This window comes from Osmerus eperlanus, chromosome 16 (genome assembly GCF_963692335.1).
Source record: "Osmerus eperlanus chromosome 16, fOsmEpe2.1, whole genome shotgun sequence".
In the NCBI taxonomy this organism is placed as follows: Eukaryota; Metazoa; Chordata; class Actinopteri; order Osmeriformes; family Osmeridae; genus Osmerus; species Osmerus eperlanus.
Window position 1 is genome coordinate 15,226,968 of NC_085033.1, and position 26,029 is coordinate 15,252,996.

Genomic DNA, 26,029 nt, shown 5'->3' on the forward strand with positions numbered 1-26,029 from the left:
GGTGGGTGTGTGTGTCTGGGGTGTCTGGATGGGTGTGTGTGTCCAGAGGGATAAGAGTAAATAATGTTACAACCAGTCAGAGCTGCAGGTCTGGAAGAAGTGAGTGTGTGTGTGCGTACGTATGTGTGTGTCTCAGAGTTTCCTGATGGCGTGTGTCACTATTCTAAAGCTTTTTCCTCCATGAGGCTCCTGTGAGGAAAGTTCAGTTCTGGTGCCAACACACCGTGAGCTCCTCAAGATATCACTAGAGCTAAACCCACTCCTCCTCCCTCCTCTTCATTCTCCTTCTCCTCCTTCTTCTTCATCCTCCCCCCCTCCTCCTCCTTCTCCTCCCACCTCCCTCCTGTCTGATGGGACTTAAGGACAGATCTCTCCATGAACGATCGATGAAGGGATTGAGAAAACAAATGCCAGCGGTTCAAGCCCCTCGTTCTACTTCGTTCTGTGTTCCCCTCGTACTACCTCGTTCTACGTTCTACTAACCCTCCCCACTTCCATCAGAGACACTGACTGTCTCTCCACCTTCAAGAAAAGGCTCAAGACGCACTTGTTCCGGGAGTACAACGGTACTTAGGAATGGTTCGCTTGACCCGATGTTAGTTTCCTCAAGGATCACAATGACTCTTGCTTAGAGACTTGTTTCTCTTGTGGTTAGTGGTAACTGACTTAAATTTTTGTACTCGCTGTGATATATTGTTTATTATTGTTGCTTGCTTTTTTTCCACAGGTACACTTGCACTTATAGCAGCTCATGTTGTTTAATTGTAACTTGTTTAACTACATGCTCACAATGTGTGCTTCATGTTTTGGCTACTCGCAATGTTTTGTGGCTATCTCGTTGTTATGATCAGTGACCTATGCACTTTGTAAAGCTCTCTCTTGGAAGTCGCTTTGGATAAAAGCGTCTGCTAAATTAATAAATGTAAATGTACTTCAGACACAGCTGCTGTTTGGGATATTTGCTCCTGAGATCAAGCCTGTTGGTGCACAACCTCAGCAAGAGGACCCTCCTGGAGCAGCTGGAGGAGTGTGTGTGTGTGTGTGTGTGTGTTAGAGTCACCAGACCAGGCAGAGCCTGGAGATGTTTTATCAGAACCGAGAGCTTCTGAAGCTGGCAGCTAAACATCGTTACTTCTGATTCAAACTGGCAGCTTAATGAAGCTGTCTTACCTCCAGCAGGCACGCCCCCTCTTCACACACACACTCACATGTATACGTGTGTGTGTGTGTGAATATGGTGCAGGTGTAGTACGGTGTGTGTTTACAGTCGTGTTGAGGAGATAGTACCCTCCAGGTTTCCAAGGCCAGGGTCAGCCTGTCGCTCAGAGAGGGGATTGATCGAGGGGGAGAGGGGGGGGGGGTAGATGGCAGGATAAGACTAACACCAAGAGACTGCATTGATTTGATCCCTGTCTGCTCTCTCCATCCCTCTCCTCATCTCTCTTCCCTCTCCATTCAGACACCACCCTACTCTCTCTGTCCCTCTCTCGGTTTTTCTTCCTGTCATCTCTCTTTCTCTGTTCTTCCTCCATGTCTATCTTTCTGTATTTCTTCTCGTCCTTCGGTCCATGTCTTTGTCGTCGTCCCTCTCTTTCTCCACCTCACCTCCTCTCTTTCTCCACCTTACCTCCTCTCTTTCTCCACCTCACCTCCTCTCTTTCTCCACCTCACCTCCTCTCTTTCTCCACCTCACCTCTTTCTCCACCTCATCTCCTCTCTTTCTCCACCTCACCTCCTCTCTTTCTCCACCTCACCTCCTCCCTTTCTCCACCTCATCTCCTCTCTTTCTCCACCTCACCTCTCTTTCTCCACCTCACCTCCTCTCTTTCTCCAACTCACCTCCTCTCTTTCTCCAACTCACCTCTTTCTCTTTCTCCACATCATTTCCACACATCATTTCCCCACCCCTCCTCTTCCTCCCCTCCTCATCCTCCACTCCTACTTTGACCCTCCCACCCCACCTCCTCTTTCCCCTCTCCTCCACCTGCTTCTCTCTTTAATCCAGTTAATCTGTCTGCTGGTGGCTAATCCCTTAATTGCAGAGGCTGGTGTAAAGGTCAGCCTGGTTGTAGGATCAGGCTGTGTTACGTCTATCTGTGTCCCCCCTGCCCACTCCCCAGGTGAAACCAATCCTTCCATCCTCTGTGGCCGTGGTTAAGTGGGTCTCTCCCTCTCTGGGAGTATTTTCAATGCATCCTATTGGACAGCTCTAGCAGGAAGTCATACTTAATTGTTTACCAACACGATCCTTCATAGAAGCCCTAACAAAGATACAAGATTCGAATCACAGCGCTTTTGACTGGGGACACTTGTGTGTTTGAGAAGTTGTGTGTAATTTATGTGCACGTGTGTGTTGATTTCAGTCTGTATCCCTGGAGTAATTCCCTCATCACTGTGACCTTTTACATTCACTGGAAGTGATTGCTTCCTCTAGATTGACTCGGAGGCACTGTGTGTGTGTGTGTGTGTGTGTGTATCAGATGGGCCTACCGCTTACAGTAACTACAGCTTCCACGTGTGCAGGTCAGGCAGCCCTCAATCTGAGTTCATACCGTGCGCAGGAGCTATCCAGGCGAGCGTGGACCTGAAATGGAGGAAAGGGTTTTTTTCCCCCCAAAGTTAACCGTCCAACTCAACTTCTGGCGATAGTCAGTCAGAACGGTCTACATTTACATTTTACATTTATTCATTTAGCAGACGCTTTTATCCAAAGCGACTTCCAAGAGAGAGCTTTACAAAGTGCATAGGTCACTGATCATAACAACGAGATAGCCACAAAACATTGCGAGTAGCCATAACATGAAGCACACATTGTGAACAACCAAAATAAGTGCCAAAGGGAAGAACCATAAGAGCATGTAGTTAAACAAGTTACAATTAAACAACATGAACTGCTATAAGTGCAAGTGTACCTGTGGAAAAAGCAAGCAACAATAATAAAAACAATATATCACAGCGAGTACAGAAATTTAAGTCAGTTACCACTAACCACAAGAGCAACAAGTCTCTAAGCAAGAGTCATTGTGATCCTTGAGGAAACTAACATCGGGTCAAGCGAACCATTCCTAAGTACCGTTGTACTCCCGGAACAAGTGCGTCTTGAGCCTTTTCTTGAAGGTGGAGAGACAGTCAGTGTCTCTGATGGAGGTGGGGAGTTGATTCCACCACTGGGGGGCCAGACAGGAGAAGAGCTTGTGTTGGGACCGGGCGGTCTTGAGCGGTGGGACCACCAGGCGGTTGTCTGAAGAAGACCGTAGGTGACGGGTGGGGGTGTAAGGCTGCAGGAGAGACTTGATGTAGACGGGTGCAGTCCCGTTCACTGCTCGGAAGGTCAATACCAGGGTCTTGAATCAGATACGGGCCATGATAGGTAGCCAGTGGAGAGAGATGAGGAGCGGGGTAACATGGGAGCGTCTGGGTAGATTGTAGACCAGGCGGGCCGCTGCGTTCTGAATCCTCTGAAGAGGGTGGGTTGCACATGCTGGGAGACCAGCTAGCAGCGAGTTGCAATAGTCCAACTTGGAGAGGACAAGTGCTTGGACTAGCAGCTGGGTGGAGTGCTCAATGGTCTAATTACAATCTTATAGGCTATAGAATATAAAAGGACGTAGGCTACAATAAGCTCCATGGATCATTGTTTAATAACCAGTTACGTTCAACAGTAGGCCTACGTAATATTAGAGTAACCTAATGACACTTCCATCGTAAAGTTTCCACAAACTTATCTAAGGGAATCACCAGCACTTCTCATCTCTCTTATCTATGGATCTGTCTGCCAACCGTTTGCTGAACCGGACCGCAGGCTCGAGGCAATAACCCGGAGCCTCCAGTCAATCATGCTGTCAATCACACCGCCGCCGCAGTCACATGCGGCCCCCGTCAACCGAGTTGCCTTTAGCCGTCCTGAAGAGTCCGGTGAATAGATAAGCGCAGCGCAGACTCATCGTCGCCCAATTAACGGTTACAACAGCCTCTGTTCCCTTTCTTTTTGTAGCTGTCACCGATAGCCGCGGGCAGGCACGACCAATGCTGCTCCTGCGGGTCGGGATAGGCTACAGACAAATGGTTCCCAGGCTAGCTTTACGAAGCCAGTACGGCCAGGCAGGAAATTAAAGGAGAGATGTTTGCCTATTTACCGTTGTCCGCTGTCAAGTTGATTTACTGTTGGTGACGAGGAGGAGGGGGTGCTATTCATTAGCTATAGGCTAGGCCTAATAAATGACAGAAACAAGTAATTCCAGTTTTCTGTCCATGACCGTAACATCAAGACATAAAAAAACGGTTTCAACACAGTATCATACACAGCTGAAATTCAGCTTTGGTGAGATGTGGGTGATTGGCGTGGAGTCAACTGTGAATTTGTCTGAGGAGGACAAGGAGAGGAAAGTCTTCTTCCATCATCCCTCCATCCCTCTCCGTTGCCACAGTGATGGTCCCTTTGAAGCATGTAGGCCCAGACCAGGAACTAAAGGCCACAACTAGACACATTAAACTAGATGGCCTGGAACTGCTCTTTCTCACTGTGTGTGTGTGTGTGTGTGTTGGTGTGTGTGTGTGGATGAACCTGATAGGAAATGAGAGGGTATGACCTGACATTTAAAGTGACACTTCTGAGAGTACATTACAGAACCACTAGACTCAGAAGGAGCAGAAGGAGATGGTGTCAGACACACACACACACACACACACACACACACACACTTCGCCCTTATTGCCATCATCAAACATACACACACACATACAGACACACAGACAGACAGACACACAAACATCCATCCATAGTACACACACACATAATCTATCTTTGCTAACTTGGCAGAGGCAGACACACACTCACGCACGCACACACACCATCTGTCCTCTTGATTGAGAATCATTATTAATGACGCATACTAGGCCTACAGAATAATTGACGAGGGTAACTGCTCTCTTCATCAAATGACTGTATGACAAAGATACCGTTGATGAACGGAAATTCATATTCATATTTATAAAAATAAATAAAGGGAATTGGTAGGCTAATAGCTCAGTGGTAGAGCATTTGAATGCGGATCGAGAAATCGCAGGTGTTAAATCTCTAGAACGCTTTGGAAACGTTTGTAAAATTAACACATCAAAAATGAAAAAAAAAACGTTCAAACTGATTAAATCTCCCTTTCGATAAGAAACACAAATGTTGTCACATAAAAGCTCTGAATTGTCTTAATTTTGTAGCTACATTTTCAGTGTACGTTGTAAACGTAAACAGTAAACGTAGTTTACCAGAAATAAATTCAAATCGTCGAGCGGAAACGACTTCGGGTGTCTACGTCACTGTTTGGATCTGACAGCTTCTGCGACCATTTTACTCAGTGGTGTCTCGTGCTGTTACGGTAAAGGAATTAAGAAAAACAAAATCGTGAAAAATAACCTCTCTGGAAATGGACGGGTACGTGTTTTAGTGTCATTAACCTATGTATAGCGTGTACATACTTAAACTGCGTCGGTAAGTGTTAAAAATAACTGATTAATCTGCCGGCTAACTGAAGCTAGCAAGCTAGCAGAGTGTGACCCAAACTGGAGTCCAGGACTCCCATCTTGTAGCAATGTCTAGCTAGCTGTCTAGCTAGCGAGTTGTCACGCCAGCATTTGAATTATATGGGTGAAATTATTGTCAAACTCACTCGAATTTTGAACTTGGCAGTGATTTAGGAAATTGTTCATGATTTAATTGAGTGCAGCAGATACAATTCACAGAATTTGGGTATTTGTTTGTACATAGCTAGCTAGTTGGCCAGCTAGCGGGCGCCTGTTCGAAGCTTTGTTAAGGATTGTGCGGGTCTCGTTCTTTTGTCTGCTACTGTACATTCATTTAGACCATCATCAGCTAACTAGCTAATGTTAGCACATTGGCACATTCTTGATGTGCGTGGTTCTTACCTTTTTTTTAATTTTCTACTTATACTAAATAGACGAACATGCTTTTAATTCCGTCGCTCCTGCTACAGTAGATTCGTTTTTAGCCCGCTTCTAGCTCGGATATAGGAAGGCGTGACGAAGGCCGGGGTACATAATGTGTGTGTGTGCTAGCTAGCTAGCTAGCTCTTTATTTTCATCTGCATTGTGCAGCATGTGGTACTCTTATTGACCAGTTTATTTCTTCGTATTTCACAGTGATGTGGCAGTTGGCGTTAAGGTAAGTGCCGTTTGACCGTCGATGTTAGTATTCACAGTATTGAGCTTTAGTGGCGCTCCACGGGTTCAGACTGTGATGTTCTGTTTCTGATGTTTGTTTTCAGAGAGGCTCAGACGAACTGAACCTCTACAGCAGCAGCCCCAACTCTGTTACAGGTCAGTCTCTGTCTCTCTTTTTCTCTCTGTCTCTCTTTGTCTGTCTCTCTCTCTTTCTGTCTCTCTTTCTCTGTCTCTGTCCTTCTAAATGATGACTCACATCATTGGCAACATGTATCGGATATAGTGTGACGTAGAGGATATACAGGTAGATGGACAGACAGACAGACTGAAGGACAGACAGACACAGACAGACAGTCTAGTCAGACAGACAAACAAACTATTTAGAATCCCAGTAGGGTGCCTTGCCCAACCACACACAACGTGCCTCTCTCCCCGCCTCCCCGTTAACGGCTGTGTCCCTCCGCCCAGCCAACGGCGGCGACAGCAAGAAGCTGAGGGTGGAGGAGCGTGCCGAGAGCCCCCCCTCCCGCGTGCTCCACATCCGCAAGCTCCCCAGCGAGGTGTCTGAGACCGAGGTCATCGCCCTGGGCCTGCCCTTCGGCAAGGTCACCAACATCCTGATGCTGAAGGGGAAGAACCAGGCCTTCCTGGAGCTGGGCACCGAGGAGGCCGCCGTTACCATGGTGAACTACTACACGGCCGTCACGCCTCAGGTGCGGAACGTTCCCGTGTTCATCCAGTTCTCCAACCACAAGGAGCTGAAGACCGACAGCGCCCTCAACCAGGTGAGACGCACCTGGATACACCACTGTACCTGTCCCACCTGTCCATACACACCTGTTACACCTGTCTGAACCCCAGAGAAAACTTACTGTATGATGACTGGTTCTTCACATAGTCTCACTCTCTCCCCCTCTCCTCTGCCCCCCTCCTCCGCCCCCCTCAGAGGGCCCAGGCGGTGCTCCAGGCGGTGTCGGCGGTGCAGGAGGGGGGCTCCCCTAGCTCTGACCCCGGGGCCCTGGACAGCCTGGCCCCCGCCCCCAGCCCTGTCCTCAGGATAATCATAGACAACATGTTCTACCCCGTCACCCTGGACGTGCTGCAGCAGGTAGGACACAGACAGACAGGCAGACAGTGAGACAGTTAATCAGTTAGACTGTCATGGTTCTACCTCCACACTCGGTGGATGTTTTTAACTTAAAGTGCACTTCTCTCCTCCACCTCTCCATCTCCTCTCTTTACCCCCTCCCCTCCTCTCTTAACCTCCACCCCTCCTCTCTTTACCTCCTCCCCTCCTCTCTTTACATCCTCCTCCTCCCCTCCTCTCGTTACCTCCTCCCCTCCTCTCTTTACCTCCTCCTCCTCCTCTCTTTACCTCCTCCTCCTCCTCTCTTTACCTCCTCCCCTCCTCTCTTTACCTCCTCCCCTCCTCTCTTTACCTCCTCTTCCTCCCCTCCTCTCTTTACCTCCTCCCCTCCTCTCTTTACCTCCTCCCCTCCTCTCCTGCTGTTCAGATCTTCTCCAAGTTTGGCACAGTGATGAAGATCATCACCTTCACCAAGAACAACCAGTTCCAGGCCCTGCTGCAGTTCAGCGAGCCTGTCAACGCCCAGCAGGCCAAGCTGGTACTAACACACACACCAGACTGTTACTGCCTACTACTAACATACACACACCAGACTGTTACTGCCTACTACTAACATACACACACCAGACTGTTACTGCCTACTACTAACATACACACTAGACTGTTACTGCCTACTACTAACATAGACACACCGGACTGTTACTGCCTACTACTAACATACACACTAGACTGTTACTGCCTACTACTAACATACATACCAGACTGTTACTGCCTACTACTAACATACACACACCAGACTGTTACTGCCTACTACTAACATACACACACCAGACTGTTACTGGCTGGTACTAACATACATACCAGACTGTTACTGGCTGGTTAACTTATATGAAGTTAAGATAGTATTTACTGTTGAGGACCAGAGATGCCTGTTTTACTTCTTAAGCCTTCTCCAACAATCTGTTGTGGTCATTTACACCCCCCCCCTTCTCTCTCTCCCTCTGTCTCCCTAACCCTCTGTCTCCCCCTCTCCTCCCAGTCTCTAGACGGTCAGAACATCTATAACTCCTGCTGCACGCTGCGTATTGACTTCTCTAAGCTGGTCAACCTGAACGTGAAGTACAACAACGATAAGAGTCGTGACTACACGCGTCCAGAGCTGCCCGCGGGAGACGGCCAGCCCCCCGTAGACCCCAACATGGCTGGCCTAAGCAAGGACTCCTCCTCCCTGCTGGGTCAGGACACCACTCCCCTCTCTCCTCTCTCTGTCTTCCTCTCTCTGTCTTCCTCTCTCCTGTATGTTTTCAGGTCTCTCTCCCCTCTCTCCTGTATGTTTTCAGGTCTCTCTCCCCTCTCTCCTGTGTGTTTTCAGGTCTCTCTCCCCTCTCTCCTGTGTGTTTTCAGGTCTCTCTCCCTTGGTCCTCTCCTCCTTTTCTCTCTGTGTCTTCCTATATTTCCAGGTCTGATCTCTTAACTTGACCCCTAACCTCTGACCACTCTGCTGTCTCTAGGTACTCCCTCCGGCATGGTGGGCCCCTACTCTGGAGGTGGAGCCTACGGATCCTCTCTCTCTCTCTCCCAGGGCGGAGGTAACCATGGTTTCCTCTCTGTGTGTTTGTGTGTCAGGGGGAAACATATTTGTAGAAAGCTGTGTTCTGGATAACTGCCATGAAAGAGCCTCTGTTCTGGCAGTGAAACCCTGAGATCAGAGATCAGAATCGTTCAGCAGTTGATCCCTTCAAACGATTTCCTAGAAATACACTCATGATGATTTATTGTCTCCCCCCTCCCCCATGTCTCCCCCCCCTCCCCCATGTCTCCCCCCCCTCCCCCATGTCTCCCCCCTCCCCCATGTCTCCCCCCTCCCCCATGTCTCCCCCCTCCCCCATGTATCCCCCCCTCCCCCATGTCTCCCCCCTCCCCCATGTCTCCCCCCTCCCCCATGTATCCCCCCCTCCCCCATGTCTCCACCCCCCCTCTCCCATGTCTCCCCCCTCCCCCATGTCTCCCCCCCTCCCCCATGTCTCCCCCCCTCTCCCATGTCTCCCCCCTCCCCCATGTCTCCCCCCCTCCCCCATGTCTCCCCCCTCCCCCATGTCTCCCCCCTCCCCCATGTCTCCCCCCTCCCCCATGTCTCCCCCCCTCCCCCATGTCTCCCCCCTCCCCCATGTCTCCCCCCCTCCCCCATGTCTCCCCCCTCCCCCATGTCTCCCTCCCCCATGCCTCCCCCCCTCCCCCATGTCTCCCTCCCCCAGGTACCATCAGTCCCCTGAGTGCGGCGGCGGCAGCGGCAGCAGCTGCAGGCAGGGTGGCTCTGTCTGGACACTCTGGAGTCAGCGGAGTCCTGCTGGCCAGCAACCTCAACGAGGAGGTCAGTATCAGCCCAGTATCAGCCCAGTATCAGCCCAGTATCAGCCCAGTATCAGCCCAGTATCACCCCAGTATCAGCCCAGTATCAGCCCAGTATCAGCCCAGTATCAGCCCAGTATCAGCCCAGTATCAGCCCAGTATCACCCCAGTATCACCCCAGTATCAGCCCAGTATCACCCCAGTATCAGCCCAGTATCAGCCCAGTATCAGCCCAGTATCACCCCAGTATCAGCCCAGTATCAGCCCAGTATCAGCCCAGTATCACCCCAGTATCAGCCCAGTATCAGCCCAGTATCAGCCCAGTATCAGCCCAGTATCACCCAGTATCAGCCCAGTATCACCCCAGTATCAGCCCAGTATCACCCCAGTATCAGCCCAGATCAGCCCAGTATCAGCCCACCCCGGACCTGTCCCGGAAACCTCCTCTACTCCCTCCCTTCCCCCGCCTCTCCTCTACTCCTCCCCCTCCTCCTCTACTCCCTCCTCTACTCCCTCCCCCCCTCCTCCTCTACTCCCTCCCCCTCCTCCTCCTCCTCTAACTCCCTCCCTCTCCTCCTCTACTCCCTCCCCCTCCTCCTCTCCTATACTCCCCCCTCCTCCTCCTCTACTCCCTCCCTCTCCTCCTCTACTCCCTCCCCCTCCTCCTCTCCTCTACTCCCTCCCCTCCTCCTCTACTCCCTCCTCTACTCCCTCCCCTCCTCCTCTACTCCCTCCCCCTCCTCCTCCTCCTCTACTCCCTCCCTCTCCTCCTCTACTCCCTCCCCCTCCTCCTCTCCTATACTCCCCCCTCCTCCTCCTCTACTCCCTCCCTCTCCTCCTCTACTCCCTCCCCCTCCTCCTCTCCTATACTCCCTCCTCCTCCTCCTCTACTCCCTCCCCCTCCTCCTCTACTCCCTCCCCCTCCTCCTCCTCCTCTACTCCCTCCCCCTCCTCCTCTACTCCCTCCCCCTCCTCCTCTACTCCCTCCCCCTCCTCCTCTACTCCCTCCCCCTCCTCCTCTCCTCTACTCCCTCCTCCTCTACTCCCTCCCCCTCCTCCTCTCCTCTACTCCCTCCTCCTCTCCTCTACTCCCTCCCCCTCCTCCTCTTCCTCTACTCCCTCCCCCTCCTCCTCTCCTCTACTCCCTCCTCCTCCTCTACTCCCTCCCCCTCCTCCACTCCTCTACTCCCTCCTCCCTCTTTACTCCCTCCTTTTACTCCTTCCCTCCTCCTCCTTCACATCGCCAGCGTAGGTCTCACATGATGGTATTATCACCAAGCCTGTAGCCAGGGCTCGTTCCAAACCTGTCCCTGGGACCTCCTCTCTCTCCTGGTGACTCATCCCGGAGGAAGAGGAGGAGGAGGGTGGGGGAGGGGGAGAGAGAGAGGTGTATAGATTTCTAGTTGGGGCCAGTGAGAGGACTCTACCAAGGCTGATCCACATTCCTGCAGGATCCTCTTCTCTGACAGTCTCTTGGTTTAGAAGTAGCTGGTTTGTAGGGAGGAGAAACTGTAACTTCAAATCTCAGTAGATTTACTCTACTCCTCTCCTGTCTCCAGGCTGACCAGTCCTGTCTTCAGTGTGTTCTGTTCATGATGATTATAATCACTGTCTCTCTTTTCTCACTCTCTCTCTCTCTCTCTCTCCCTCTTTCTCCCTCTCTCTCTGTCCCTCCCTCTCCCTCTCTCCCTCTCCCTCTCTCCTCCCTCCCTCTCCTCCCTCCCTCCCTCTCCTATGTGGAGTACTAGTCTCTAACAGGATCTTCTCTCTCCAAGCTCTCCTACTGAGTGATTCTACTGGTGCTCTTCTCTCTGCTGTTTACCCTGTTGATGTCTCTCACAGGCCTTTATCTACACCTGCTATATCTCTGTTGAACCTGGATCTCCTTGATCTATATCTATCTGCTTTAACCTTACGATTTCTGTCTACACTATATCTATCTGTATCTGGTCTACCGACATCTTTACAATATCTTTCTGTATATATCTATGCTACTATCTTTTGTATCTGCTAATACTACATCTATACTATATCTGTATCTGCAAAATCTATACCTATACTACATCTATCTGTATCTGCTAAATCTACCATATCTGTACCTGCTAAATCCAGTGTTTCCCACACATAGACTAATTTGTGGCGGTGCGTCACAGATTCAACACCGGCCGCCACATATTGCGTTTCGTTATTATAATTTTTTTTAACGATATTTAAAACACATAGAGTATTCGTTCAGCTGCATTTCTTTCCCTGCTCTCCCTCCGTCTCTCTCACTCACGCGTCTCTCTCACATACACACACAGTCACAACGTCAGCACATGTTAGCAACGACACTGTGATATCAGCGAGCCCTCAGCATTAGTACTGTAGCTAAAAGTCTAGAAAGTTTAGGTAACTTTTCGCTAGGTACCTACGAACATGTCTTAATCTGCTAGACAAGTGGATCCCCTTCGTTCTTTTGGTGAGCATTCTCACGAGCCCTATTTACCCAGCGTCATGAAGCCGACCAGCTAAATAGTTATTTAGCACTAGCGTTGCTACCTGCATATATGCAGAAATTGTTTACAATATTTTCAGGCTTCAACCAGTGCTGCTCAAGCAGAAAGACAGGGCCAGGGAGAGAAAGACATACTAGATTTGTTAGGCATTGAAGACAGAGTAGGAGAGGAGGCTAGCATCCAACATGATACATATTTAATAAATAAAAAAGTTCTGTGTAACGAACCCCCCCCCCCGCCACAAATTGCTTTCTTATCTGTGGGAAACACTGAAATCTATACTATATCTTGTATCTGCTAAATCTATATCTATACTATATCTTTCTGTATCTGCTATAGCTATATCTATCTGTACCTGCTATTCTTGCATCTGTACTACTATATCTATCTGTATCTGCTATATCTATCTGTATCTTCTGTATCTGCTATATCTATACTATATCATCTGTTTCTCCAGAGCAGTAGTGTCCGGCAGTCATGTCTTCCCTGGCTCTGGTAGAGGGCTGGTGGTCACATGACCGGCCCTGTAGCCAGAACTACACATGCTGGTTTTCATGTCTTTACATGCATGTTCCCTCTTCTACTGTCATTCTCCTCCTTCCCCTCCTCTTCCTCCTCCTTCCCCTCCTCTTCCTCCTCCTTCCCCTCCTCTTCCTCCTCCTTACCCTCCTCCCTCCCCTCTTCCTCCTCCTTTCCCTCTTCCTCCTCCTTCCCCTCTTCCTCCTCCTTCCCCTCTTCCTCCTCCTCTCCTTCCTCCTCCTCTTCCTCAGAAGCCCTGAAGGCCAGCGAGACCTGTGATAACCCTGCATCTCATATCCCAGTCCTCCAGCTCTCCCTGGTTCAGATTCTCCTGCTGCTCCTCCTGTTCCTCCTCCTCTCCTGGTCTGACACACCTGGCTGGGGGGAGGGGCATCCCAGCTGGTGCCCCCAGACACCCTCCAGCCAGGCTCAGATCAGGAAGCTCTCAGGGGGGCAGAAGGGAGGAATGGAAGAGGCTCTGAACCAGGAGTCCCATGACTAACCTGGATGAGTCTATGGCACGCCTGCTCCCCCCTCCCCTGCTCCCTGCTTCTACCCCTCCTCTACCTCCCTCTCCTGCTCTCCCTCCTAACCCTCCCCCCCTCCCCTGCTCCCTGCTTCTACCCCTCCTCTACCTCCCTCTCCTGCTCTCCCTCCTAACCCTCCCCCTCCCCTGCTCTCTCCCTCACTATCTCCCCCCCCCCCTGCTCCCTCCTCCCCCTGGCTAGGGTAGTCTCAGGTCTGCTGTCTCCCCTCGTGGTCTCTGGTGATGACATTGGGACTATTAGGATCTGTCAACCAATCAAATCCAGCCATTTATCTGACCAAACTCCTGCATTTCCAATGTACTGACCTGTATTTTTATTTTTGTCCTCCCCTCCATCCCTCCTCCCCTCCCCTGTCTCCCTCCACCAACCCAATCATTTTTTTTATTTACCCCGCATTGCTTCCCTCCCACTTCCCCTTACTGCTTCCTGTCTTCATCCGTGTGCCCCTCCCCTCCTCCCCTCCCACCTGTTTACGCTCTGTGGCTGGACCTTAATGTTCCCCCTCGGACAAACCTCCCCTCCCTAACTGCCCCTGACTCCCCATGCTTCCACCACCACCATTCAACGGGAAACCACGCTCCTTCGTTATGGATGATCTGTCCATCTCCGTTCTCTGCCTCCGACTCTTCTACCTCTCTTCCTGTCCTCCGCTGCTTGCTCTCTCTAAAGATGATCACGCCCCACAGTCTCTTTACTCTCTTTGGTATGTGATCGTTAGCACACTCTCTCTCTCTCTCTCACTCTCTCTCACTCTCTCTCTCTCTCTCTCTCTCTCTCTCTCTCTCTCTCTCTCTCTCTCTCTCTCTTCCCCTCTCTCTCTCTCTCTCTCTTCCCCTCTCTCTCTCTCTCTCTCTCTTCCCCTCTCTCTCTCTCTCTCTCTCTCTCTCTCTTCCCCTCTCTCTCTCTCTCTCTATTTCTCTCTCTCTTTGGTATGTATTCGTCAGCTCCCTCGCTCTTTAGTTGAGTTTGAGTTCATTTAAGTTTTTTCCTTTCGGGTTATCCATGTTTTTTTTTTTGTGTCTCCATGTTTAGTGTCTCACAGAGAGAGTGGGCTCACATTTTAACCATCTCCATGTACACTCACACAGACACACACACACAGGTAGATAGACATGCACTTACACATACATAGTCCTTCATCACACACACACGCCTCACGAGAGACAGACATGTAGCGTTAGTTTGTCTCTTGATACATCGTGTCCTGAGGCCTCCAGTCTCTAGGTGGCGTTAAGCATGAGCTCTCACATGGCGTCCAGACCTGACTGTGTTGTGGTTGTCGTCCATCTCATCGTGTTTGTTCTGGAGGGCTGCTCGGCTTGTTCCCTCTGTTCTCTCTCCGTATTTAAGTCTGTTTCAAGGCCCTTCAGTCATTGGTTAAAATTACTATGGATTATTGCTCCATATTTTTTTTCACGTTTCATTTTAAACTACCTTCTCTGAAGCACTAACGTTGACTTTACACCGTCCACTCTCCTTCATCTCTCCTCTCCTCCATCTGTCCTCCATCTCTCCTCTCCTCCATCCTTTTTCTCCATCTCTCTGCACTTCTGATCTATTCACACCATCTCATCTGGTGTATCCTCCGTTCTCTCCCTAATCTCCCCTCTGCATTCTCTCACTGGTCTCTCTTCTCCTCCTCTCTCTCCCTTATCTCTCCTCCTCTTCATCTCCCCCGCTGGGTCTACCTGTCGTTATGTCTCAGGGGTGTACGGTGACGTGCAGCGCGTGAAGATCCTCTACAACAAGAAGGACAGCGCTCTCATCCAGTTAGCTGATGGGAATCAGGCCCAGCTGGGTGAGTGACAGCAGCTCTGACCAATCCCTGAGCCCGCCTTGATTATCTGCAAAATTAAGGAAACATTTTCATCCTCTACTCATTAACTCCTCTCTTCCCCAACCCCCTCTCTTCTTTCTTCTCCTCTTTCCTCTCCTCGTTCTCCCCTCCCTTTCCCCTCTTCCCCCAGCTATGAGCCACCTGAACGGTCAGAAGATGTACGGTAAAATCATCCGTGTGACGCTGTCCAAGCACCAGACGGTGGCTCTCCCCCGGGACGGGCTGGACGACCAGGGCCTCACCAAGGACTTCAGCAACTCCCCCCTGCACCGCTTCAAGAAGCCCGGCTCCAAGAACTTCCAGAACATCTTCCCCCCCTCCTCAACGCTCCACCTCTCCAACATCCCGTAGGTCCCTCAGCCCTGCGCACGTTCAACATCCTGTAGGTCCCTCAGCCCTGCGCACGTTCAACATCCTGTAGGTCCCTCTCAGCCCTGCGCACGTTCGTGTGATGGTAGACTGATGTAGCTGGAGCTGTTCCCTGGTGGTGTGTTCTCCCTGGTGGTGTGTTCTCCCTGGTGGTGTGTTCTCCCTGGTGGTGTGTTCTCCCTGGTGGTGTGTTCTCCCTGGTGGTGTGTTCTCCCTGGTGGTGTGTTCTCCCTGGTGGTGTGTTCTCCCTGGTGGTGTGTTCTCCCTGGTGGTGTGTTCTCCCTGGTGGTGTGTTCTCCCTGGTGGTGTGTTCTCCCTGGTGGTGTGTTCTCCCTGGTGGTGTGTTCTCCCTGGTGGTGTGTTCTCCCTGGTGGTGTGTTCTGACTCGTGGTGTGTTCTCCCTGGTGGTGTGTTCTCCCTGGTGGTGTGTTCTGACTCGTGGTGTGTTTTCCCTGGTGGTGTGTTCTCCCTGGTGGTGTGTTCTCCCTGGTGGTGTGTTCTCCGTGGTGTGTTCTCCCTGGTGGTGTGTTCTGACTCGTGGTGTGTTTTCCCTGGTGGTGTGTTCTCCCTGGTGGTGTGTTCTCCCTGGTGGTGTGTTCTCCGTGGTGTGTTCTCCCTGGTGGTGTGTTCTGACTCGTGGTGTGTTTTCCCTGGTGGTGTGTTCTTCAGGGAGGACGTAACAGAAGAAGACATCAGCCTGCTGTTCTCCAACGCTGGAGGCACGGTGAAGGCCTTCAAGTTCTTCCAGTACGTACAGCCCATCACACCCATGGAGTAGATCACTAGCTTAAACTCGCTGACTTTAAAGACCACTAGCTAACTTTACAGGAAACTCGCTGACTTTACAAACCACTCGCTAACTTTACAGGAAACTTGCTAACCTTACAGGAAACTTGCTAACTTTACAGGAAACTTGCTAACCTTACAGGAAACTTGCTAACTTTACAGGAAACTTGCTAACCTTACAGGAAACTTGCTAACCTTACAGGACATTCGCTAACTTTACAGGAAACTCGCTAACTATACAGACCGCTCGCTAACTTTACAGGACGCTCGCTAACTTTACAGGACGCTCGTTAACTTTACAGGACACTCGCTAACTTTACAGGACACTCGCTAACTTTACACATTACTCATGATAAAATAACACCAAGTTGACATACTCATAAACTTCCTCCAAATTTACAGCTGGCTTTAGTAGTAAAAACACATTTCAGATAGATCCTTCTACTACCTCAGTGGTAGGTAATCCTCTACTACCTCAGTGGTAGGTAATCCTCGCTGCTGTTCCCCTCAGGGACCACAAGATGGCGCTCCTTCAGATGAGCACAGTGGAGGAGGCCATCCAGGGGCTTATCGATCTCCACAACTACGACATGGGATCCAACCACCACCTCAAGGTCTCCTTCTCCAAGTCCACCATCTAGATGAGGAGGAGCCACACAACAGACTCCTCGCCTAGCCCCGCCCCTTGTCCCACAGCCACGCCCACTTGGATTGGCCTCACCCGTAGTAGTCACCGTCTCCATGGAAACCGCGGAGAGTCCCATATGCTAGGAGAAACCAGGGCATCCAGTCGTTCCTTTTTTAGACGATTGATAATTTGACTATTGTTGTTATTGTTAGTGTAGTGTATTGATATTAAAGCTCCGATTAGGATATGAAGAAGGAATTTACCAAGTCTGTCATCTTATGACAGCCTCTAATACCCAAGACCCCGTCCCCATCTGTGTGTTCTAGACAGGCTCCGCCCCCTCCTGTGTGGTCTAGACAGGCTCCGCCCCCTCCTGTGTGGTCTAGACAGGCTCCGCCCCCTCCTGTGTGGTCTAGACAGGCTCCGCCCCCTCCTGTGTGGTCTAGACAGGCTCCGCCCCCTCCTGTGTTCTAGACAGGCTCCGCCCCCTCCTGTTTGTTCTAGACAGGCTCCGCCCCCTCCTGTTTGTTCTAGACAGGCTCCGCCCCCTCTGTGTTCATATGCGAGAGGAGGCTCTTTCTTTTGATTAGATTTAATCAGCAAACATGTGCCTTACTCTGAAAAATATTATCAACACTCCCCTTGCATTTTTCTCCCCAGAGATACAGGGTTAGGCACATCCTGATTGTTGTTTCCCCCCCAGTTATCTTCTATTTTGTACAGAACCCCCCCCCCCCTCGTTTTGGTTTCAAGTTTCTTTGCGTATAGTTGAGAACTCGTAGACACACACACACAGTTTAAGCTCATGTAGAATTTTTGGGGGCTTTTGATGTTTTGACCAGTACCAGGAAGTCGTTTTAACTCCCCCTCCCCCAGAACATCTTGGGGTTGTCATGGATACGTTGGTCAAGAGGGCCAGACATCCCCCCTCTCCTCGTTTCTATTGCATGCATCAAACATGAAGATGAACTGATACGTACAGCATGTGACGCTGATGATGGTGATGGTGTTTTTGTGATTGTAGAAGAGAAACTGATTCTTCTTGGGACCAAAGTTGATGTGCCTTTCATCGTACTTTACTGCTGTGGGTATTAAACACACTCCTTGTCTGTTCTGTTAAAACATGTTTCAATATCAAGTCCTGTGAGAAGGAAGTCACATCATGAGGTGAACAATCTTCTGTGATGTTGATGTTTTACAAAAGGAAAGGAAAAAGAAAAAAGAATTGTGCACATTTTTTATGCATCTTCAGTTAAAAGTTGTTGCCACGTTTGAGAAAAAATAATTTAAATTTTTTTGATTTTGTTTTGATTGGACTGTGTTGGGATGATGTTCTATTTGAGTTTCAGTTTCTGCATATGGGTTGTGCTCCTGCTCAGTGTGGCTCAATTAAACGTCCCTTTTCTACACACTGAGTTCATGATGGGCGTGCTGGTTCGTGCGTGTGTGTACCGTACAGGAGCTCTCTGTAGTAGCATGCTTCTAATAAACTTCTGTTCTGCTCACCTTCTGTCTCTCTAATCTTGCTTTCTCCTCTCCCTCCTGCCTCTCCCTCCTGCCTCTCGCTACTGCTTCTTGCTACTGCCTCAGTTTTCTCATCAATAACCATTCCTCCGTAAACAGCAGTCATTCAGTTCAGCTCTGACCTGGTGTCACTCCACCAATATAACCAGGGGTGCGCTTGATTAGAGGCCAATTGTGTTCCTACTCCAGCTGCACAGCTGTAACAAGTCACATCCAGAAGTGAAGGTTGGTGTGTCGTCCTGGATGCCATCTTGACATGAGGAAGCCTTGGAGGACAGGTGAGTGAATCATTGATGAGGGTTAATCACCGGAGCGTTCTGGAACAGCTGTGACCTTTGACCTGCATCTCAGAGGGTTGACCTGGGGAGGGATGTCTCCTGACTCCATCGACACCTTCCTTTGACACTCGCACACACACACCTGCCTGTGTGTGACACGCGTGCACACACACAATTACCATAGTATCACCTGGGAGCTTGTCTTGCTACCAAAATGCATCATGGCATTCTAAGAATTCTAGAACAATTACCCATTACAAACACTAGAACATTACCACATCCCTACATTTAAATACTTATTTCATTTTTTCTGACGTTTTATAATTTTTAAAACAGATTTCACAAGGATCAAATGGGGACACTATGAACATTTAAACGTTTTATTCAAATCAGGAGCACATTTTGTTCATGTTGCTGAAACTGATCTGTTCATGAATTATGAAGCAATCAAATGTTGAGGGGGTTAAACTACTGATCAGGCAATTCAATAAGTAAACATTACATTACAAATATGAACTACAATAAATTACTATTATATACAATCAGTCTAAAATCAACAAGCAACTGAAATTAGTTTATTGGAGATATTTAAACGATTATCATGACATTTCTCTGAACAGCTGTGCTTAAAGAAGCCTTTAAAGAGACAGTGTAAGGCCTGAAGGCCCCCTCACCCTCTCATCCATCACCCTGAACCATCCATAACCCTCTCATCCATCACCCTGAAGTATTCATTATCTGTCCCCTCTGGACAGGGTGATGTTTGGGAATCATCTGAATGCTGCTGAACAGAGCAGTATTGGCTCTGCCGGGAGGTCAGGAAGAAGGTTTTTATTCTAGGTGGTGAAACTAAAGAGGGTCTTCTTCAGGGCACAGACGGTTCTCACTCTTTCTTTCTCTATCCCTTTTCCTTTCACTCTCCCATCCTCCTCCCTCACCCCTCTCTCATCTCCCTCACCCCTCCTCCTCCCTTCTCCATTCTCCCATCTCCTCCTCCTCCCTCTTTTCCCTCAACCCTCTCTCCCTCACCCCTCCTCTCCCTCACCACTCCCCTCTCCCCTAGCAAACAGGGTGGACCGCCTGCGGCAGGCCTCTCTTGGGGGTGTAGGGGGTGGTCCTGGTGACCATCTGGATGCAGTCGATGATGGGGCACACAGAGTAGCAGAGTGTGCAGCCGGTGCAGGTGTCCATGACCACGGGGAAGTGGGTCTCTGGATCGAACGTGATGGCCTGGACCACACACACACACACAGAAACATTAAGACTGTAACCCAGAGGAGGAGAGAGGATTTGACATGTCTAGAGATGTAGAGATATCGAGAGTGAAAAGGGAGAGATAGAAAAGAACGACAGAACCATGGTGAGAGGAAGAGTGAGAGAGGGGAAGAGAGAGGAAGAGAGAGGGATAGAGAGAGATAGAGGGCGAGGAAGAGAGAGGGATAGAGAGAGATAGAGGGAGAGTGCAGCTGTACCTGGTATCCAGAGTCGTTGCAGGTCATGTAACATTTGCCACAGTTGATGCACATCTCCTCGTCTATGAGGGCCACCACCTGCTCCTTGTTATCCAGCTCCTGGTACGCCCCGATATGCTTCAGAGCCCTGGCGATCACATCCTGCACACACACACAAATACTTTCATGTTTTAAATGGACAGGCAGCAGACAGACAGCAGACAGACAGCAGACAGACAGCAGACAGACAGACAACAGGCAGACAGACGGACGGGCACCTTGACAGAAGGTACGGGTTTCTTGGGGATGTTGACGCGGGCAGCGTTGGTTTCCGTGACGATGTTGTCGTTGGCGTCTCTCAGTCTCTTCTTGTACTCTGCCAGGGCGTCGGTGCGCTCCTGCAGGTAGGGCCCGAAACTGGGCAGGCTCTGCAGGGGTCACAGGTCACAGGAAGAGGTTGAAGAGTTGTTACTTCATGTGTGTGTGTGTGTGTGAGTGAGAGAGAGATAGAGAGAGAGACAGTCGTACCTTCCCCACCAGCTCCTCCACGCGGGGGACAGGTTTCCCCTTCTGGTGCCTGAGTGTGGGCGGAGACTGGCCGTCCCAGCCCTGCAGCTCCTCCAGGCTCTTCAGGTACAGCAGAGCCTTCAGCCCCAGGCAGTAGTCCTCGATCAGGGTGAAGTCCTGGTTCTGCACCGCGCTGCACACCTGGGGAGGGAACACACACACACAGTTACACAAACACACACACTCTCTCCCTTCTCCCTCCCTCCCTCCCTCCCTCCCTCCCTCCCTCCCTCCCTCCCTCCCTCCCTCCCTCCCTCCCTCCCTCCTACCTGCAGTACGGAGGCCCCAGCGTGGAGGAACTGCAGGCCGGCCTCAGCAGAGTCGATGCCCCCGGTGGCCAGGATGGGGAACCCTGGCAGGGCCCGGCCGATGGCCGACACCGCCCGCAGAGCAATGGGACGGATAGCGTTACCTAGGAGACCACAGGGATTACTGTAGGGGGAGGGTCTGTGTCTATAGTCTGTGTTGTGTGTGTGTCTGTAGTGTGGGTGTGTACAGTATGTGAGTGTGTAGTGTGTGTTTGTACAGTGTGTGTGTGTGTACAGTATGTGTAGTGTGTGTGTGTACAGTATGTGTAGTGTGTACCAGACACTCCTCCGTAGGTGGTGCGTTTGCCCTTGCCGACGCCGGGCCAGGGAGAGCCGTCGGCCTTCAGCCCCATCATCCCCGACACCGTGTTAGTGGCTGTGACCCCGTCAGCCCCGCCTGCAGACACCATCATCATCACCACCATCATCATCATCAACAACATCATCCCCGACACTGTGTTAGTGGCTGTGACCCCGTCAGCCCTGCCTGCAGACACCATCATCATCACCACCATCATCATCATCAACAACATCATCCCCGACACTGTGTTAGTGGCTGTGACCCCGTCAGCCCCGCCTGCAGACACCATCATCATCATCATCACCACCATCATCATCATCAACAACATCATCCCCGACACCGTGTTAGTGGCTGTGACCCCGTCAGCCTGCAGACACCATCATCACCACCATCACCATCATCATCAACAGCACCTTCATCACCATCATCAACAACATCATCTTCATCCCAAAGGTAAATAGAAAGATTCCTCAGAGGAGGAAGAAGACAGGGCCCTTCAAAGAAGGAGACAGGAAGTAGGATGCAAGAAGGAAGAAACAGAAAGTAGAAAACAGGAAGAAAAGGACATGAAGTAAGAAACAGGATGTAGGAAACAGGAAGTAGGAAACAGGAAGTAGGGTACAGGAAGTAGGGTACAGAAAGTAGGAGACAGGAAGTAGCTACCTTCGTGTGCAGCCTTGGCGATGTCCACTATGTTGGTGACGTTGGGCGTGAGCTTGGCGAAAAAGGGGATAGTGGTGGCCTGCCGTACCCAGCGGCAGATGTTTCTCACCAGCTCTGTGTCCTGAAGGGGGGGGGGGGAGGAGGGAGGAGAGGGGGAGAGGAGAGGAGGAAGAGAGGGGGGCGGGGAGAGGAGGAGAAGAGAGGAGGGGGGAGAGGAGGGGGAGAGGAGGAGAGGAGAGGGGGGGAGGAGAGGAGGAGAAGAGAGGATGGGGGAGAGGTGGAGAGGGGGGTGAAAGGGAGGGGTTTGTTTTGTGTGTGGTAGAGGTATGTGTGTGTGTATACGTGTGTGTGTGTATATGTGTGTGTGTTACCTGTCCACAGGCCAGTCCCATGCCTTTCTCTCCCATCCCGTGAGGACAGGACAGGTTTAGCTCCAACGCATCTGCTCCTGATGCCTACACACACACAGATACACACACACAGATACACACAGATACACACACACACACACAGATACACACACACACACACACACACACACATACACACACAGATACACACACACACACACACACACACACAGATTCACACACACACACACAGATACACACACACAGATACATACACACACACACAGATACATACACACACACACACACATACACACACAGATACACACACACACACACACACAGATACACACACACACACACAGATACACACACACAGATACATACACACACACACAGATACACACACACAGATACATACACACACACACAGATACACACACACACATACAGATACACACACACAGATACATACACACACACACAGATACACACACACACATACATACACACACACACAGATACATACACACACAGATACATACACACACACACAGATACACACACACACATACATACACACACACACAGATACATACACACACAGATACATACACACACACACACACACAGATACATACACACACACAAACACACACACACACATACATACACACACACACACACACACACACACATACATACACACACACACAAACACACACATACATACACACACACACACAGATACACACACGCACACTCACACAGTAAGCCAATACAGGTGATAGACAGAAGGGGAAGTGATGGGAGGGGTTCAGACTAACCTCAGCCATCTTAGCCAGCACTGTCCAGTCACTTTTGTTATAGCTGCACATGATACTGGAGATGATAACCTGAGGGAGGGAGGGAGTGCAAGAAAGATTAGAGGAACAGAGAGAGAGAGAAAGGAGAAAATAAGAGAGAAATAAGAGAAAACAGATAAAAAACGAATTAAATTCCACTTTCTCTCATACACACACAGACAAACACGCACACACTGACACACACGCATGTTCCTCACGTTATTGGGGAAGTCAGCCTTTAGCTCGGTCACACCCTGGCACCAGTAGGCTGCAGTCTTCTCACTGATCAGCTCGATGTTGAGGAAGGATCCCTGGCCGGGGCCGAACACGTGCCCTGACGTGGTGCCACGCACGATACGAGGAGACACGTTAGTCACCAGGTCCTGCACACGCACACACGCACACACGCACACACGCACACACACACGCACACACACACAGCATGGAGAGCAAGATGAAAGTTGATTTAGTTTGTTGCCGTCTACCATCTCAGACACTCAAACTTCTACAGCTGGACAACACACACACATACATACACACACACACTCACAAACATACACACACACTCACTCACAGACTTACATACACACACACACTGGTAGATCAGTCAGAAGGCTAATTGGGCCCTGAGGGGAACTCTGTCTGTGGTCCCTTCATCAGCCATGCATAGATCTGCTACACACACACAGACACACACACACAGACACACGCACACAGACACACACATTCTCCAGACCCAGACTGCTTCACCTCTCCTCAGTTAGAACGAGAACCCAACGTTCCAGAAGATACTCTGGAATTCTGAAGGATTCTAAAATCTAGACTGAGACAGACCAAATCCAGCTGTGTGTGTCTGTCTGTGTGTGTCTGTGTGTGTCTGTCTGTGTCTGTGTGTGTGTCGTAGAGGCTGGGATCAGAACTGTAGGGCAGGATATTAAAAATAAGATGATTTAATCTCCTCAACTCTCTCCTCCCACTCTCTCCTCCTCTGTGTGTGTGTGTGTGTGTACCTTGTCCAGGCCGAAGGTCTTGGTGAGGGCGAACCCCCAGCCCTGCTCGAAGGCCCTGCGGATCATGGCGGTGGAGGTGGTGGGCGGGGCTGAGGCCAGGCCGAAGGGGTTGGGGAAGCGGATGCCACAGAGGTCCACGCTGATGTCCACCGTGTCGATGGAGCAGTGGAACAGAGGCAGGGTGGGAGTGCTGTCCACCGTCTGGCCATGCAGCGACTGGGAGGGTCATCAGCATCAGCATCAGCATCAGCATCAGCATCAGCACCATCAGCACCATCATCATCAGCACCATCATCAGCATCATCAGCACCATCATCAGCACCATCATCATCAGCATCAGCACCATCAGCATCATCATCAGCACCATCATCATCATCAGCATCATCAGCAGCATCAGCACCATCAGCATCATCATCAGCATCATCAGCATCAGCATCATCATCATCAGCACCATCAGCATCATCATCAGCATCATCATCAGCATCATCAGCATCATCATCATCAGCACCATCATCATCATCATCATCATCATCATCATCATCACCATCACCATCAGCACCATCATCACCATCATCAGCATCATCAGCATCATCATCATCATCATCAGCACCATCATCACCATCATCAGCATCATCATCATCATCTTCCTCATCATCACTGCTGTGTCACTGTGTGACAGGTGTGTATGGTCTCACCTGCAGGTACTTGTGGATGTGCCAGGAGGCCTGCTTGCCGTCGTTGACCGACTCCACGGTGGTGTTGGCCAGTCCAGCGATGTCTCCGCCGGCGAACACCCAGGGCTCGCTGGTCTGCATGGTGTCTGAGTCCAGCTCCGGGGTGCCCCAGCGGTTCAGCTTCACCGGAGCCAGCGCTGCCTGGACTGCAGCCACAGATGACAGATTACAGATTATACTGTAGATAGTCAGAGATTAGCCATCATCATCATTACATAGATGGCTCCTCTGGGTACAACATCCCACAATTAACCTACATTTGAATAACACGGAGGGCAACAAACCACGACACTGCCCAGCGTTGCCTAGACAACACCGGACGGCTACGCTTGAGACCTTGACCACGTGACGAGGATGACCCTTGACCCTCACCCTGGGGGTCGTCCAGCATCGACCCGAAGGCACTGATGATGTAATCGGCCTTGAGGCGTACGATCTGCTCCTCGTCCTCCAGCCAATCACCAGCCTCCGTTAGCTCTGTGCGGCAGAGCTGCAGTCCGGCCACGCGGCCCGCCTTCATGATGACCTCACGCGGAGACAGGAAGGGCAGGAACTCACACTTCTCCTCCTTGGCCAGCTCCATCTGACGGGACAGGAACAGGAAACGCATCATCGCTCAGCGCCCCGGATGTCTGGGAGACCTGGGTTCGGTCCCCCAGATGTGAGCGGTGTGAGGAGTAGCGGAGGTGGTTCGGTGAGGACTGTGTCATGAATACTGAGACAAGCAACAGAGCGTATATATGTGTGTGTTCTAGAACACATACAAAGTTACTTTCCTTTCTTCACCAAAGTCTTAATAATATCTTCCTTGTTGCCATGACAGCCGTGCTGAGCTAACGGCGTTTTAACGACTTGACTTAAAAATAAAACCACTTCACTTAGATACTTCTCAGAAATTAATCTCTCTCCCTCCCTTCTCTCTCTTCTCTTCTCTGTCTTTTCTCTCTCTATCTTTCTCTTTCCTCTCTCTCCTCTCCAGGTGAGCCCAGGTGAGCCTACCTCCTCTGGGACAGCTCTGATGTTGGTGAAGCCCTTCCTGAACACCACAAACACCCTCCTGGCTCCACAGCGCAGCGCCGACGTAGCGCAGTCAAACGCTGTGTCTCCCGCCCCCAGCACGATGACCACGCCCCTCAACTCAGGCAGGGAGCCACGGCAACTACACATCCCTGGGGGGGGAGACCAAGGGATGGAGAGAGAGAG

At 50.6% G+C, this 26,029-nt stretch overlaps 2 protein-coding genes across 2 annotated transcripts in view; one reads left to right on the top strand and one right to left on the bottom strand.

The window, feature by feature from the left end:
- Positions 1-5,305: 5,305 nt before the first annotated feature.
- Positions 5,306-18,210, top strand: ptbp2b (polypyrimidine tract binding protein 2b). Its single transcript, XM_062481044.1, has 14 exons — positions 5,306-5,428; positions 6,154-6,175; positions 6,279-6,330; positions 6,643-6,959; positions 7,121-7,282; positions 7,689-7,799; positions 8,301-8,496; positions 8,773-8,850; positions 9,517-9,632; positions 13,845-13,878; positions 14,881-14,973; positions 15,143-15,359; positions 16,051-16,128; positions 16,679-18,210. The coding sequence occupies exons 1-14, from the start codon at positions 5,421-5,423 to the stop codon at positions 16,806-16,808; spliced, it is 1,614 nt and encodes a 537-aa protein (XP_062337028.1). The 5' UTR covers positions 5,306-5,420; the 3' UTR covers positions 16,809-18,210.
- Positions 18,211-19,603: 1,393 nt separating this feature from the next.
- Positions 19,604-26,029, bottom strand: part of dpydb (dihydropyrimidine dehydrogenase b) — a 12,538-nt gene continuing 6,112 nt past the window's right edge. Inside the window, exons 10-23 of the mRNA XM_062482039.1 lie at positions 25,826-25,995; positions 25,199-25,409; positions 24,788-24,972; positions 24,093-24,308; positions 23,301-23,465; positions 23,065-23,133; positions 22,259-22,342; positions 21,888-22,008; positions 21,201-21,320; positions 20,885-21,027; positions 20,577-20,756; positions 20,327-20,476; positions 20,070-20,210; positions 19,604-19,827 (exon numbers count right to left, since the gene is read on the bottom strand). Of these exons, the coding sequence (XP_062338023.1) occupies positions 19,657-19,827; positions 20,070-20,210; positions 20,327-20,476; positions 20,577-20,756; positions 20,885-21,027; positions 21,201-21,320; positions 21,888-22,008; positions 22,259-22,342; positions 23,065-23,133; positions 23,301-23,465; positions 24,093-24,308; positions 24,788-24,972; positions 25,199-25,409; positions 25,826-25,995 (2,126 nt within the window). The 3' untranslated portion in view covers positions 19,604-19,656. The remainder of the gene's footprint in view (positions 19,828-20,069; positions 20,211-20,326; positions 20,477-20,576; positions 20,757-20,884; positions 21,028-21,200; positions 21,321-21,887; positions 22,009-22,258; positions 22,343-23,064; positions 23,134-23,300; positions 23,466-24,092; positions 24,309-24,787; positions 24,973-25,198; positions 25,410-25,825; positions 25,996-26,029) is intronic.

Coding starts and splice junctions, on each gene's coding strand:
- ptbp2b (XM_062481044.1), top strand. Junction 7,283..7,688: donor CCCTGGACGTGCTGCAGCAG/GTAGGACACAGA, acceptor CCTGCTGTTCAG/ATCTTCTCCAAGTTTGGCAC. Junction 14,974..15,142: donor TGGGAATCAGGCCCAGCTGG/GTGAGTGACAGC, acceptor CTCTTCCCCCAG/CTATGAGCCACCTGAACGGT.